The sequence below is a fragment of the Gallinula chloropus genome (assembly GCF_964237585.1).
Source record: "Gallinula chloropus genome assembly, chromosome: 23".
NCBI lineage: Eukaryota > Metazoa > Chordata > Aves > Gruiformes > Rallidae > Gallinula > Gallinula chloropus.
In genome coordinates this window covers 5,480,001-5,495,438 of record NC_140108.1, presented here as the reverse complement: position 1 = coordinate 5,495,438, position 15,438 = coordinate 5,480,001, and the positions used below count along the sequence as shown (strand labels likewise).

The following is a 15,438-nucleotide window of genomic DNA, read 5'->3' as shown; positions in this document are numbered from 1 at the left end:
AGGGCTCTCCCACGCCCAGACTGGGATTTAATTAAAACAAAGATGATTAAAGCCACTGCGGGGTCTGCTGTCCCTGCTGCAGGTGACATACCAACCCCTCCCAACCCCTGCAGCACCCAGAGGATGGGGTAAACACCCAGCTTGCCCCTTCAGCCCTCCCCCACAAAGAAAAGGACTCAAGGAAACTTTTCCAGCTGGGCAAATAAAACCCCATTGAGAAGGAGAAATAAAACCCCTGGTGCTGGCACGTCCCCAGCTTGGCTCTGGTGACACGCTGAATATTTTATGGCGTAGGTTTAAGGGTGACCGGTCACATCAGAGCCTCTTTCTGCTGAGAGGGAGGGGCAAAAACAGAAAGTGCTTCTGAGAAGAAGAAAAAAACAACCTCCCCCCACCCCCCCAACTTGTGGGTGTCCTGGGTGCTTTTCCTCTTGTCACTGATTCATGCTCCATGACCGGGAAGCACAGCCGGGCACGGAGTGCACCCAGCCTGGAGGCTGAGAGCCTGGAGGTGGGATTAAACTGGGCTTTGGTTAATCCCCTCCCAGCAGCCAGGCTTTATAAATCCCCTGGTGCCACCCATCTCAGCACCCAAGGGTGCCCCGGGGGCCTGCCGGCATGGCCCAGCAGCGCCGCATCCAGCTCTCTCTCCAGCGTCCCACCAGCACTGTCTGTGTGCTGGGCACCGAGCTCTCCCTGGATGTCTCTGGGTAAGTGGCCGTGGCTTTAGGGGGCAATAAGTAATTTAAAAATGCTTTACCTTTTCTTTTATTTTTAGCTTTTATCCAATTAATCAAGCTTGGGGGTGGGGGATGATGACACACTACTGCTGCTCAGGGTGGATGTCCCAGGAGGAAGGGGATGCTCCCAGTCGTGATGCAGCGGCCTGGCAGTGACCCTTCCAAGAGGGATTGTTTTTCTAGTTTTTTGGGTGCCAGAAGCTCCCTTTGGAGCTTCAAATGACACTCTGGGCTGAGGGTCACATCCTGCCCAGGCACTGTCGTGTTTTTCTGAGAAATGGAAATATTTCCTTGTTTCGGGGGAATGCAAAGAGTGAAACCGCCATGGTGCTGCTGGCCGAGGCGTCACCTCCTGGTATCGGCTCTTTCAGCTGCTTCCCTAGCCCTGGCCCAAGTCCAAGTGCCTCTTCAGCAGCAGCTTGGGATTTGATTTGATTTTTTTCTTCTTTAAAGCCCATCTCAAGGAAATTCTTGGGGTTTTATTATCCTTAACATATCCAAACCCACTGCACGATCGCTGCTGACAGCGTCGTATCCTCTCCCGCTGGCCTCAGGATGGGGTTTTTTCCCCTCCACTCCAGGGATGGATCCACATTTCCCTCCTCACAGGTCAGGATTTGTGCTCCTTGGTCCATTGCCCATGGCATTTGAAGTGGGGTGGAACATTACCAGCCACAGCCTGCCCAACCATCGCACTTTGCTTCACTCTTAAGGGGATGCAACCGGTCAGGGACCGCCGCCGGCGCTACTGTGGAATGAAACGTGAATATTTGGGTGGCCCTATGCCAAAATACATCCTCCTCCCATACAACCCTGGGGTTTCACCACGATGGAATGTCACAGGATTTGTCACAGTTGCATTTTGGAGGGTTTATTGCATTTTGTGGGGCTCGTTGCAACAGAATGTTGCAGAATCTGGTGCTTGTTATGGAGTTTATCTCAATAACATCACAGGGGGGTTGATGTGGTTTCCTATTGCAGGATTTGTTGCATTTTGCACTGTTTGATGCTGTTCAGTATTGTGAAATCTGGTGCATGTTGCAGGCTTCGTTGCAATTCATGTCATGGGGATTCATCACCGTTGCCTTTTGCAGGATTTATTGCCTCTGGCAGGATTTGCAGTAATCACCTTCTGCAGGATTCCTTGTAGTCGGATTTGCTGCAATTGCCTTTAACAGGATTTATGGTAATCGTGCTTTGCAGGGTTTATTGCGTATCGAAGGACCAGCTTCAGGTTCCTCTTCCAGGACTCATTAGGTATCAAAGGACCAGCTGCAGGTTCCTCTTGCAGGACTTGGATATCAAAGGACCAGCTGCAGGTTCCTCTTGCAGGACTCAGATATCAAAGGACCAGCTGCAGGTTCCTCTTGCAGGGTTATTTGCATTTAGCAGGACTCTTTACAACCACACATTGCAGGATTTATTGCCTATCACAAGATTTCTTGCACGTGGTGGAATCCACGTCGCCTGTAAATGGCTTCACACTGTTATCCCAGCGATGCCCCTCAATCTGGGGCTCTGACTGAACTTCTTTCCCTTCCTCCCTCAGATCTGCACCCAAAGATGCTGTTGCCTTCCACGTCCAGGGGACACCAGGCGTGAAGCTCTACGTGGTTCACGAGACACAGAGCATCAAGATGCCCTCCAGCGTGAGCCGCTGGCCCTTGACCGCCGGCGCTGAGGTGTTGCTGTCCATGGATGCTGTCAGCAAGGACGTGGGCGATGAGAAGGTGGGTGCTGGCACGCCGGCAGGATCCGGCCCCTCTTGGCACGGTGGCGAGCACCCGTTCCTCGTTGCAGGTCAGGATTTCTTATTTCAGGGAGGCCGGCGGGGTGCCTGTGGGCAGAGCCATGCTGTACCTCACCTGCGTGGGTAAGTGGGGAGGGAGTGACCCCTAAATCATGGCACCAGTGGGGATGTTTAGTCCCCCTCCACACCAGCATCCCTTTCCCCACAGAGATCTCGCTAGATGCTGACACCAGCCGTACCGGGGCAGTGAGCAAGACGCTGTTGGATAAGGTATAAAAGAAGGGGGTCCCACGCCTTGGGAGCACCGTGGGGTGGTGGTGGGGGTGATGGCTGACACCCCCAGCCCCCCTTTACTCCCCTCTCCACCTCCAGGCGACATGGACTTGGGGTCCTGACGGGCACGGGGCCATTCTGCTGGTGAACTGCGACCGTGATGACCCCAAAGCCAAGACACTGGATAACTTCGACACTGCCGTGCTCTCCTATGCAGGTACTGGCACATCCCATTCAAGAAACCTCATTTTTCTTATTTTTTCCCCCAAAATTTCCTTTCCTGACATCCCTTTTCCCCCCAGACCTGAAGGACATGTCGCAGATGGTGCTTCGGACCCGGGGTCCCCGCACCATCTTTGCCTGCCACCGCCTCCTCCTCCACGTGGACTTCAGCGACGCCGACAAAGTTGGCGTCTTCTATGGTGGCAGTGAGTGCCCAGCACCAGGGCCTGGGTTGGGAGGGGGCACAGACACCCCAAATTATCAAGGTTCAAGCAAAACTCTTGCAGCAAGCGGGTGTCAACCTACATCCAATGGATCTGGGTGGGGGGGAGGGTTTATGTGATGTGCCAGGTGATGCTGAAATGCATCGGCTGGGGGGCCAGCTGTTTGATGGGGTTGCATGGTGTTTGTGCCTGCAGACAGCGTCGCACTGGAGGAGTACAAGCATGTCCTGGGGGGCTCAAAGCTCGCCTACGCCATCAAACCCAGCCGGCATCAGGAGGAGAGCATCTTCTACGTGGAGGGGCTCGCCTTCCCCGACATCGGCTTCTCAGGGCTGGTGTCTTTCCACGTCACGCTGCTGGAGAGCCCTGAGAAGGTACCAGACTCAGGAGAGGTGGGGGATCAGGGTGAGCAGTAACAGGGGGGCAGCAGAGCCCAAATGCCATCCCCCATACCATGCCAGGGTTTGCTGGAGACGCCGATTTTCACCGACACGGTGGTTTTTCGCGTGGCCCCGTGGATCATGACTCCCAACACTGCAGCACCGCTGGAGGTTTTCGTCTGCAGGTGGGTGCTGGGTGGGCGGCTGCATCCTGCTGGGTGCTGGCTCAGTTCCACTCACCCCCAACATCCCATTTTTCTTCCCAGTGTGGACAACAACGAGGACTTTGTGGCAGCTGTGAGCACCGTAGCCGAAAAAGCCAAATGTCCACTCACTGTCTGCCCACCCCTGGAGAACCGCCAGGACCGCTGGATCCAGGTGGGTGTTGTGCAGGATGATCCCCAAACCCATCCTTGCTGCAGGAGCTCCAGAGGGGGCTCTTCCCATCTTCTCCATCCCTTCTCCAGGATGAAGTTGAATTTGGCTACGTTCAAGCTCCCCACAAGACCTTCCCCGTCGTCTTCGACTCACCCCGCGATCGGGAACTGAAGGATTTCCCCGTCAAGAGCATCCTGGTACCTGACCCCTCCCTCCTTCCTCACAATGGCCAAAAGCTTTGCAAACCCATTAAAAAAAACAGAATAAATCTATTCTTCTTGCACTTTTGGGAAGGGAAGAGCCAGTGTGGAGGGTGATGTGGGATCGTTGCGCTTTGGGTGCTTATGGCATTTCTGTTTTAATTATTATCACTTTTGGGGGTGTTTTTGCTTCTATCCAGGGTCCAGATTTCGGTTACGTGACCCGACAAGCACCACAGGGTGCTTCAAGCCTTGATTCCTTTGGTAATTTGGAGGTGAGCCCCCCTGTGACAGTGCAGGGCAAGGAGTACCCTTTGGGCCGCATCCTGATCGGCTGCAGCTTCCCCAGGTGAGATGCAGAACGGAGGGACCAAAGCGTTAGTGGGGGGAAAGAAAGAACAGGAAAAGAATCACCCCCCAAAAAAAGGATTTTTATACACCATTTGGGGCTGGTTTTAAGCAGAGTATCACCTTGGGCACCCCAAAATGGAAGCTCCCTCTCTTTGTGCCCCCCCCCCAGATTTGGTGGCCGGCGGATGGCAAAAGCTGTCAAGGATTTTCTCTTCGCCCAACAAGTGCAGGCGCCGGTGGAGCTGTTCTCAGACTGGCTCCAGGTCGGCCATGTAGATGAATTCCTCAGCTTCGTCCCTGCACCCGATCGGAAGGTAAAGAGTCCCAGGAGAGGGGTGGGGGGGAAAAGTAGGGTGCAACCTTTATATCCCCCTAAAAAAATCATCACTTTCTCCCTCCCCAGGGTTTTCGGCTGCTCCTGGCCAGCCCCAATGCCTGCTACCAGCTCCTCAAGGAGAAGCAAGAGGAGGGGTTCGGCGAGGCGGCGATGTTTGAGGGTAGGGGGAGAGGATGGAAAAATGGGGCTCAAGGGGTGGCTTTTCCCTTTTCTCTGCAAAATGTAATGGGCCAGGTGGGTGCACGGCCCCCCAAAGCCCAGCTGATGGCTGGGAAGGGCTGCTAGGAGTGAGGCTGGGGGCAGAAATCAGCAGAATTCATTAAAAAGTTGCATAGATTTGGTTTTCTGGGGTTGGGATGGAGTTTGCTGCTGCTGAGCCCAGAATTGGGGAGGAAGGGGGAGCTTCTGGCTTAGACCCAGGGGTCTCATCCCAGACGTGATGGGGGAGGAATTCCTGCCCAGTTATTTGCCTTGCAGGGCTGGAGAAGGTGCCCAAACCAACGATAAACGAGATCCTGGCTAACGAAGGTCTCCGGAAATTCAATAATTATGCCCAGGTGAGGGAGTGAAACAGGGGGGCTCCTCTCAGCCCTCCTGTCTCTCTGACCATCCCCCCATCCAACCCTCTGTCTACTTGCACCTCCATTCCTGTGTCCCTCTGTCTGTCTGTCCATCCACGCATCCCTCTGCCCATCTCTTTATCCCTCTGTCCATCCATCCACCCGTCCTTGTGTCTGCTTGTCCTCCATCCCTCCCTTTGCCCTTCCATCCATCTGTCCTTCCACCCCTCCCTGTCCCTCCACCCCACCGTCCATCCCTCCAGCCCCTTTGCTGACCCCTGTCCCCTCCCTCTGTCCCACCAGAGCTGCATCAGCTGGAACAGGGACATCCTGAAGCGGGCGCTGGGACTGGCTGAACTGGACATCATCGACCTCCCCCAGCTCTTCCGAGGCAACGTAGCAGATGGAGCTGAAGCCTTCTTCCCTGACATGGTAAACACTCCTCATCCTCCCCTCCCTCCAACAGCACTGGGGGGGAGGGGAATTTTGGGGTGAGATTTGCATTCTCACCAGTATCCCCATGCTGCAGGTGAACATGCTGGTGCTGGGCCGGCACCTGGGCATCCCCAAGCCCTTCGGACCACGGGTGGGTGGGCAGTGCTGCCTGGAGCAGCGGGTGCGGGCGCTGCTGGAGCCCCTGGGACTCACCTGCACCTTCATCGATGACTTTTTCTCCTACCACGTCCTCTCTGGGGAGGTTCATTGCGGCACCAACGTCCGTCGGAAACCCTTTGCCTTCAAATGGTGGCACATGGTGCCCTGAAGTGGCCTTGGCACCCACGTCCCTCTTCCTCCTCCCCCCCCCCCCCAAAAATTCCTCTCCCCATCCCAAAAGTGCCTTTGGCAGCGTTGGCCCTTGACCCGGGCTTGAAATAAAACCGGGCTGCGGCTTCCTCCTGGCCTCCCTCTTGCTGGCTGTGAGGGTGGAAGCTTTTCTGAGGGGAAAGATGGTTTTTCCATGCTGGGTGCGGTGCTCCCAGCCCAGCAATTAAACTTAAACTGGTTAAGAGGGGAGGGTGGGCAGAGGAGGGTGTGGGTTGTACCATGTCACACCAGCGTGAAGCCCTGCACGTGTGCAGCTCTGCCTTGCCCAAGAAATGCAAAACCACCCCATGTGCAGCGCAGCGAGCCTGCACCCACACTGCTGCACCTGCACCCCCACCCCTGCACCCCAGTGCACCCCAACCCACGTGTGCAGACACCCCTGCAAGCACCGAGACCCCCATGCGTGCCCAGGCGTGGGTGTGTGTGCCCCAAACCCCATGCACACGCCTTGAGATGTGGCCACACACACACGTGTCACCCTGTCCTTGCACCCCACCTGCAAAATATGAGCAGGAATATCAGGAAGGAGGAGGAGGAGGAGGGAGGGAATATTTTGGGATGGAGGATGCTGGCGGCAGCAGGATGGTGCCCTCTAAAGGCTGTGGATTTGGTTTTGGGGACCGCTGGATGCGCGGGATGCAGAATTACCTCCTTGGTTAAATGAATTTTAATTAATTAATTAAACAAAAACCCAGACCCTGGGTGGATGAAGTGAGCAGAGCGAGGGGTGTACACAATGACATCGTTTTATTTAAACATTTACTCCAAGAAATATATAAAAAAACCAACACCCCCCCTCCCTACCCCCCCGCAGAGAAGATGATCACAGCACTAACCCAGGACCCTGTTGGCTAAAGGACAAATTGCTCCCAGATCCCTCATGGGTCGGGAACTAAAAATGATGCTTTTTTGGGGGGGTAAAAGTAAGTTTTTGGTGATTTCTCCATCATCCCCCCCCATTTTTCTTGGGGCTGTGGCATCCGCTCATGCCCTAACCCTCAAAACACCCCAAATATTGCTAAAAAAGCGGAATATTGAACTTCCACCCAGCTGCTCTCCCTGTCCTGGATATTTAATTCCTAACACCCCCCCCCTGCAAAAAATAAATCCCCCAAAATAACCCCCCAACCCCAAAGCAAATTAAAAAAAAACCCCAAACAAACCCTCACAATAAATCAACCCCCCAAAAAAACCTCCCCCCTCCCCCTTTTTAACTGCAAAACTCCCCGAACGGCAGCGAACGCCACCCCCCGAGCACCCAGCACGAACCCGTTGGGGAGAGTGGAAAGGACTTTCAAGAGAAGAAATTGGAAAAACCAAAAAACCCAACCCCATTATTAATAATTCCAAATAAACCCTAAAAAATACAAAATCAAACCATCCTTGGGTTGCGTGGAGGCAGAGCCGGGCTCTCCTCAAAAAAAGGCACCTCGTTTCTCCAGCACAGTGCACAACGTCGTAGGAGGGATTTGGGGTGGATACCAGGCAGAAATAATTAATAATAATTAAAACTTAATTCAGAGTAATTCCAAGGGAAACAAAAGAAAAAAGCTTCCACGATGCTTTCGGGCTTCCCCCTCTTCATACCTGAGATCTCCCCTGGGGTGGGCGAGGGTTGCGATAGCGGGGAAAGGGGGGGAAACCCCAAAATCATGCTGGGGATGGATGGGTATGGCCCTTGGGGATGTGGGATTGATGGGTTTAGCCTGAATCCCTGCGGGGGAAAAAAGGGATGTTTGGGGTGTGTGTGTGTGGAGGGGAACCCCCGAAATTATAGCACCCAAAGAGGGATATTTTTTGGGAAAAATACCCAAAAAATTGGAATATTGGGAAAAAAAAAAAGAGGTGTTTTGCAGCTGCTTTTCAGGTCCCCGATTTTTATCCCAAGCCTGTGGCTGGGAAAAGGAGAAATAATAAGCAAGTGATGTGGGAAAATGAAAATAAAATAACTAAAACAAAATAATCCTCCCCCAAAACTAAGCCTGGATGTGCCAAACGATCCTGCTACGGTCGGGAATTGGAAAAGCTGGGGGAGGACAGGGCTGGGGGGATGATTCCCTGCCCCTCCCCTCTGCCCCCCAAGGCTTTGGAAATGGGAGAACAGGTAGTTAAAACCGCGGCTGGCATGGAAAAGCGGGGTTCGGGGGGGGACCCCGGGTCCCGGCAGAAGGGGGGAGCCCCTCAGATGGTGCGGGGGTTGTATTCGGGCAGCTTGCGGAGCTTCTCCTTTTCGGCGTCGGTCTCGTCGCGGGCGATCACCAGCGAGTGGGCGTAGCCCATGGCCACCTGCAAGTGGGGAAACTGAGGCACGGGGGCCACAGGCTTTGTGCTCCTCCCCACTTTAAACCCAGGATCAGTGCTGAGCATCCCATGGGTGTGGTGAGCTGTGTACAGCCTCAGCCACTGTATTTAATGAAAGGCTGGGGGACCAACATACCCCCCTTCCAGCATCCCATGGGTGTGATGAGCTGTGTACAGCCTCAGACACCGTATTTAACTAAAGGGGAGGGGAGGGGGAAGTCCAAGCACCCTCCCTCTAACATCTTCTGTTGGGGTTCCCCACTGACCTGCTCTGTGTAGATCCCATCCAGGGTCTTCACCTCTTGGGCCGCTGTCGAGGATTTGGGTTTGTGGTCCCCGTAGCCCTGCCAAGTGCATCCCATGAGGGGGGGATCAACACGGGGGGGTGGGAAGCAGCTGGTCCCTCCTTCCAGTGACCAGGGGGTGTTTTGGGGGTGTTGAAGGGTCCCTGTAAAATCCCTCTTACCAGTTCCCCGAAGGTGGGCGAGGGTCCCCAGCTGATGGTGCTCTCATCCGCTGCCACGATGATGCTGCTCTTCCTGCAGCGGGACACAAGTCAGGGTGACGCTGTGCCACCTCCCCTCCCACCCTGCAGGCAGCTGCACCCCCAAAAAAGCTGAGAAATTGGGGGTTTCAGGAGTGCTCCAGAACTTACCCACAGGCCAGGCTGCGGATTTTCCAGCCGCAGAGGTCCTGCACGGCTTTGGGGTACATGGTGGACTCCCGGGAAGTGTTGGTGGCACCCCAAAAAAACAAGCCACCTGCAAAGCCCAAACATCACCAATCAAACTACAGCACCCCAAACCCACCCCTAAAATAACGCCATGTTTGATTTAAAACCCCCAAACCCCCACCTGTCTCGCTGACGGCGAAGGAGCACGTGTAACCGGCGTAGATCTGCGCCGCCCCACGGCCCGGGAAGTCGAAGAGCTTGACGAGCCGAGGCACCATCTCATCCTTCTGCTCGGCGTGGCCCAGCCGCCCGTAACCCCCAAACCCCCAGGAAAAGACACGCTTCTGCGAGTCCAGGACCAGCTGGGGATGGAGAAACACCCACGACCCCACCGGCTCATCACCAGCCCCAACAAATGCTGCTGATCGCAGGGCGCAGCGTGAGTATTAAATACAGGCTGCACCTCTGGCCTCCAAGCACCCTGCCAGCACCCATCCCGACACACACTGCCAATCTCCACCCTTGAACACACACCCTGAGTATCTATCCCTCAGTGCACCTGGCAAATAGTTCACCCTCTGTACATGCTGCAAATGTTCATCCTTGCACTCACACAGCTAACAGCTGTCCTTGCACTCACACAGCTACCAGCTGTCATCCTTACACAGCTAACAGCTATCCTTACACTCACACAGCTAACAGCTGTCCTTACACTTATACAAGCAAATATTTATCCTTGCACACACCCCCCACTAGTATTCATCCTTGCACTCGTGCTAACAGTTATCCTTACACTTGTGCCGCTTATCCTTGCACATGCACAGCTATTATTTATCCCTGCATGTGCCCTGCTAGTATTTATCCTTGCACACACACTGCAAATACTCACCTTTAAATGCACACTGCAAGCTTTCATCCTTGCCTGCACACTAACATTTATCCTTGCTCTTGTGCACTAATATTTGTCCTTGCACCCGTGCTGCTAAGAGTTATCCTTGCACACACACCACTTACATTTATCCTTGCACACGTGCTGCTAATATTTATCCTTGCACATGCACTGCTAATATTTCTCCTTGCACACAGGCTGCAAATACTTACCCTTAAATGCACACTGCTAAATATTTATCCTTTTGTGCACACTGCTAAATATTTCTCCTTCTGTGCACGCTGCAAGCATTGCTCCTTGCCTGCACGCTGTGAATCTCCACCTTTAAATGCCCCCACCCAAGTATTTCATTCTCATACACATGCCACAAGCATTTCTCCCTGTGAGCACACTGCACACCCTCCTCCTCAAACACCCGCTGCAGATCTCTACCCCCAAACACACCCTGCAAACCTTCATTCCCACCCACGTGCTGCATCCATCCCTGAGTACTGATCCTTTAGACACAGGCTGCCCAAGCTTCACCCTCACTACTGACCCTTCCACGCGCCCTGCAAACCTCGACCCCAACACCCCCGCTGCCCCTCTCCGCCCCGCTGCGGCCCCCCGGGTCTCACCACCCGCACGTACCGTGTGGTTGGCCCCGCACGCCACGTCCCGCACCACCACGTTGGGGACGGGCAGGATCTGCCCATCTTTGGTCTTCTCGATGAAGATGGCCACGCGACGCGGCACCAGCTCGCAGTCGTACTCTATCCGCTGCGCCCGGGCGATGAACTTCCCATCCGAGTTGTGCCCTGTGGGCAGACACCACGATAAAAACGGGGTGCCCACACCCCCAAAACACCCTAAGCCGGCTGCAGGAACCCCCTTCTTTTACAAACCTCCTTTATACTTGCAGCTCCCACCCAGCTATTTTTGCTGGAGGCAAAGGGGAGGGATGCTTTGAATGCCCAGATGGGGAAACTGAGGCAGCAATCTCCCCCTCACCCCCACTGACCCTGTAAAAACTCCACATTTTAGCCCCAAAATAGCACCGTACCCAGCTGCCCATACTCAGGGCACCCAAAGGAGTAGAGGTTTCCTTTGCAATCCATGATCATGCTGAACTCAGCGCCACAGGCCAGTTTGGTGATGGGCTGCCCGTTGTACATGATCTGCAGGAGGAGCAAATAAAGAGAAGTTAAAGGAAAAAAAAAACAAAAAAAAATTGAATTTTCCCAGGGGAACACCCCAAATTCCTCAAATCTGGGGGGGTTACTTGTTTTATTCTTCACACACAAGCTGCAAACGAAGCAGCATCCCCCAAATCCCCAGGGATCCTAATGGGGTTTGACATCTGGTAGGGGTTTTTTGTATTTTTCCAATGAGAACCACCCCTGCACCACACACACACACCCCAAACCCACAGTTTTTCACCCCAAACCCAGGGGAAGCACAGAAAGGAGCAGCAATACCTGCGTAGGGCTGGGCACGGCGTCCGTCTGATTCCCCAGCCCCAGCTGCCCCATCTTATTCTCCCCGAAAGCGAACACCGAACCGCTCTCTGCGACACAGAAAGAGAGAAAAAAAAACCCCAAACCAACCCAAAAGGGCAGCGTTTTGGGGCAAAATGAGCTGATTTCAGGCAACTTGCCCCCAAATCGGGGGTTTCTTTTAATCCTGGTTTAGTTTTGCTGGCTGCCTGCGGTACCTGTAAGGGCCAGGGTGTGGTTGCGGCCACAGGCTGCCAAGACGATGGCTTCACCCCCCAGCACCTCGATGAGCTTCGGGGCTTCCACCCTCTTTGTGTCCCCATGTCCCAGCTGCCCTTTTTCATTGCGACCTACCCAAAAATCGCTCTTTTTTATAGTGAAACAAGAGGGTGAAGCCTTCTGGCATCACCCCCCCACCATGCAGGAGGTGGGGGTGGGGTTGAGGTTATTTTTGGGGGGAGAGGGGGGTTGTACCCCGTCCCCAGCTCACCCCAGCTCCAGAGTTTGCCCTCGGTGGTGATGAGCAGGCTGTGAGCGGCGCAGGGTCCCGACACCACGCTCCGCACCTGAATGCCCGAGAGACACCCGTACCGGTGTGGCCCCCAGAGGTTCTGGCCCAGATTCCGATAGGCGACTGTGGAGGGGAGAGAGAGGAGGGAGAAAAAGAGGAAAAGGAGAAAAAATAGGAAAAGGAAAGGAAAAGAAAGAGGAGGAGGAGAAGACAAAGATGATGATGATGAAGGAGACAAGAAGAAAGACAACAGAGAAGAGAAGATGAAGGTGACAAAGAGAAGGAGGAGGAAGGGGAGAAGGAAGGGGAGGAGGAAGGGGAGAAGGAAGGGGAGAAGGAAGGGGAGGAGGAAGGGGAGAAGGAAGGGGAGAAGGAAGGGGAGAAGGAAGGGGAGAAGGAAGGGGAGAAGGAAGGGGAGAAGGAAGGGGAGAAGGAAGGGGAGAAGGAAGGGGAGAAGGAAGGGGAGAAGGAAGGGGAGAAGGAAGGGGAGAAGGAAGGGGAGAAGGAAGGGGAGAAGGAAGGGGAGAAGGAAGGGGAGAAGGAAGGGGAGAAGGAAGGGGAGAAGGAAGGGGAGAAGGAAGGGGAGAAGGAAGGGGAGAAGGAAGGGGAGAAGGAAGGGGAGAAGGAAGGGGAGAAGGAAGGGGAGAAGGAAGGGGAGAAGGAAGGGGAGAAGGAAGGGGAGAAGGAAGGGGAGAAGGAAGGGGAGAAGGAAGGGGAGAAGGAAGGGGAGAAGGAAGGGGAGAAGGAAGGGGAGAAGGAAGGGTAGGAAAAAAGGAAAAAGAAAGAAAAACAGAAAAAGGAAAAGAAGAAAACAAATGAGAAAAGGGAAAGAAAAATAGAACAAGAAAAAAGGAAATAGAAAAGGAAAAAAAGAAGAAAAAAGAAAAAGACGAAAAATATGAAGAAAAAGGAAAAAAGAGAAAAGAAAAAAGAAAAAAGAGGGAAATTTAATTAAAAAATGAATCAGAAACACGTTACAATAAGGAAATAAAAACCTGTGAGTATTTTTTAGTTATTTTTGCTTTGCTGGCACACCCCAGGTGCTGACAGCCCCCTTCCCAAAAGAACGAATTTTAAATATGTAATAATGTATTCATTCATTATTAATAATAATAATATACATAATCCTAATGAAGAAGTATTAATAATATTTCATTCAGCAGAGAAATTGACCAAACCATAACCACACAAAGCCAAAATCTCTGCGGGGGATCTGGTGCACCCCGAGCTGTGGGGCCACACTCTGCTGGGGCGAGTAAGAAATACCAGCAAGCCCTGAACCCTCCGAAAAGCTTCGTTAATTAAAACATTAATTAAATAGAATTGCATTAAAAATAAGCTGAAAAAAAAAATCCTACCATAGAGGCACAGCAGTTATTTCCCTTTGCAGGAGACCCCCGAGTTCCAGCCCAGATTCTCATACACAACTGGTTTGTGACCACCCCTCCAGTATTAATTAATTAAATTAATTAAGTATAAATGCATAAAAATCAGTGGGGAAATGGATACCAATAGGAAGGTGTTAAGAACCCAAGCAGCATCTTTATGTTGCTTCACAGGAGACCCAGTGCCCCCCAGAACAGGTTTAAACACAACTATCCCCAAATATTGATTAAAAATAATAGTAATTAATAAAAATGTGGAAAAATAATCTGGACACACCCCACCCCCCCAGGAATCCCACCCCGACCCCCTGAAGCTGCAGCCCCTCACCTTGCTGCTTAGGCACTTCCTTGCGGCCGATCAGGTCCCAGTTGGTGGCCCCAAAAATGAGGAGCTGCCCCCGGCACTTGGAGCCCTCGAGTTTCTGGGGGGAGACGGGGACATCAGCAAAGTGGGGGGGGCACAGGGGGCGGGAGAGGCAGAGGGGACATAGGGGATGTGGGGGACACAGGGCAGTGGGGACATAGGAGACATGTGGGATGGGGAGGGCATCAGGGATGTGGGGGGCAGAAGGAACATTTGGGACATGGGGGATGTGGGGAGTGTTGGGGACGTGGGGGGCATAGGGTACATTTGGGACATGGGGGGACACTGGGGGTATTGGGGACACAGGGGACAGCGGGAACATTTGGGACGTGGGCCTTGGGCACATGGGGAATATCTGGGACATGGGGGGACGTGGGGGTGTGGAGGGTGTGAGAGAGAGAGGGGTCATGGGGGGACACAGGGGGCATCAGGGACACGGGGGACATGAGGCAGAGGGGTCACGGGGGGACCCAGAGGACACTGTGACTATGGGGGATGCAGGGGGCACCAGGAACGTGGGGGACATGGGGGGGACATGGGGGAGGTGGGAGGCTTTGGGGACATGGGGGATGTAGCGGACATTGGGGACACAGGGGATATGGGGTACACTGGGGACATGGGGGGCACTGTGGACACGGGGCCTGGTGGGGGACATGGGGGGAACATTTTGCATTATCCCCCTGTCACCACACCCCACACCCGCCACACTGTGCCCCCCAAAAGGGACAGGGGCCGAGCACACCCCCACTTATCCTCCTCCCCTCGCAAAGCAAGAAGGGCTGGAAAATGGGGGTGCAGCAGGGATGCAACGTGGGGTGCACTGGGGGGGATATACTTCAGGGGGTAGGACGGGAGCACGATAAGGGGGTGTAAAGGAGAACTGGGGGGGCAAAGCGTGGGTGCAAAGTGGGGGTGCATGAAGGGGTGCAATGGGGGGTATGAGGTGGGGTGCAGCACAGGGATGAAATACTGGGGTGCAATGGGGGTGCAATGGGGGATATATTGGGGGTGCACTGGGGGGATGCATTAGGGGTGCAATGGGGGTATGATAGGGGTAATAGGGGGGTGCAATAGGGGAACGCATTGGGGGGACGCATTAGGGGTGCAATGGGGGGTGCAATAGAGCGTGCACTGGGGTTACAATGGGGGGGTGCACTGAGGGGGACGCATTGGGGGTGCAATGGGGGTGCATTAGGGTTACAATGGGGGGGTACACCGAGGGGGTGCAATAGGGGGTGTATTAGGGTTACAATGGGGGGGTGCACTGAGGGGGACACATTGGGGGTGCAATGGGGGCTGCAATGGGGGTGCATTAGGGTTACAATGTGGGGGTGCACTGAGGGGGTGCAATAGGGGGTGCACTGAGGGGACGCATTAGGGGTTCAATGGGGGTGCATTAGGGTTACAATGGGGGGGTGCACTGAGGGGGTGCAATGGGGGGTGCATTGGTGTTACAATGGGGGGGTGCACTGAGGGGGCGCAATAGGGGGTGCACTGAGGGAGACGCACTGGGGGTGCAATGGGGGGGTGCAATGGGGGGGTGCCATGCAGGGTGGTTGGGGGTGGGGGGGGGTGCTGCCCTCCCGCCCCCCCACACCCC

General features: G+C 54.2%; 2 protein-coding genes across 2 annotated transcripts in view; one reads left to right on the top strand and one right to left on the bottom strand.

Moving 5' to 3' along the window:
* Positions 1 to 618: 618 nt before the first annotated feature.
* Positions 619 to 6,178, top strand: LOC311200513 (protein-arginine deiminase type-3-like; the record flags this gene model as incomplete). The annotated part of the gene is made up of 16 exons (XM_084274770.1): positions 619 to 710; positions 2,290 to 2,470; positions 2,541 to 2,613; positions 2,699 to 2,760; positions 2,863 to 2,980; positions 3,066 to 3,191; positions 3,405 to 3,583; positions 3,671 to 3,774; positions 3,856 to 3,967; positions 4,057 to 4,164; positions 4,368 to 4,516; positions 4,688 to 4,832; positions 4,922 to 5,015; positions 5,333 to 5,412; positions 5,719 to 5,847; positions 5,945 to 6,178. The coding sequence occupies 16 exons, from the start codon at positions 619 to 621 to the stop codon at positions 6,176 to 6,178; spliced, it is 1,986 nt and encodes a 661-aa protein (XP_084130896.1).
* A 2,243-nt stretch (positions 6,179 to 8,421) lies between these two features.
* Positions 8,422 to 15,438, bottom strand: part of RCC2 (regulator of chromosome condensation 2) — a gene marked incomplete at both ends in the record, with an annotated part of 10,230 nt that continues 3,213 nt past the window's right edge. Inside the window, 11 exon segments of the mRNA XM_084274569.1 lie at positions 8,422 to 8,526; positions 8,808 to 8,885; positions 9,008 to 9,080; positions 9,197 to 9,302; positions 9,396 to 9,576; positions 10,734 to 10,900; positions 11,146 to 11,260; positions 11,561 to 11,649; positions 11,797 to 11,928; positions 12,069 to 12,212; positions 13,803 to 13,896. Coding sequence (XP_084130695.1) covers positions 8,422 to 8,526; positions 8,808 to 8,885; positions 9,008 to 9,080; positions 9,197 to 9,302; positions 9,396 to 9,576; positions 10,734 to 10,900; positions 11,146 to 11,260; positions 11,561 to 11,649; positions 11,797 to 11,928; positions 12,069 to 12,212; positions 13,803 to 13,896 — 1,284 coding nt within the window.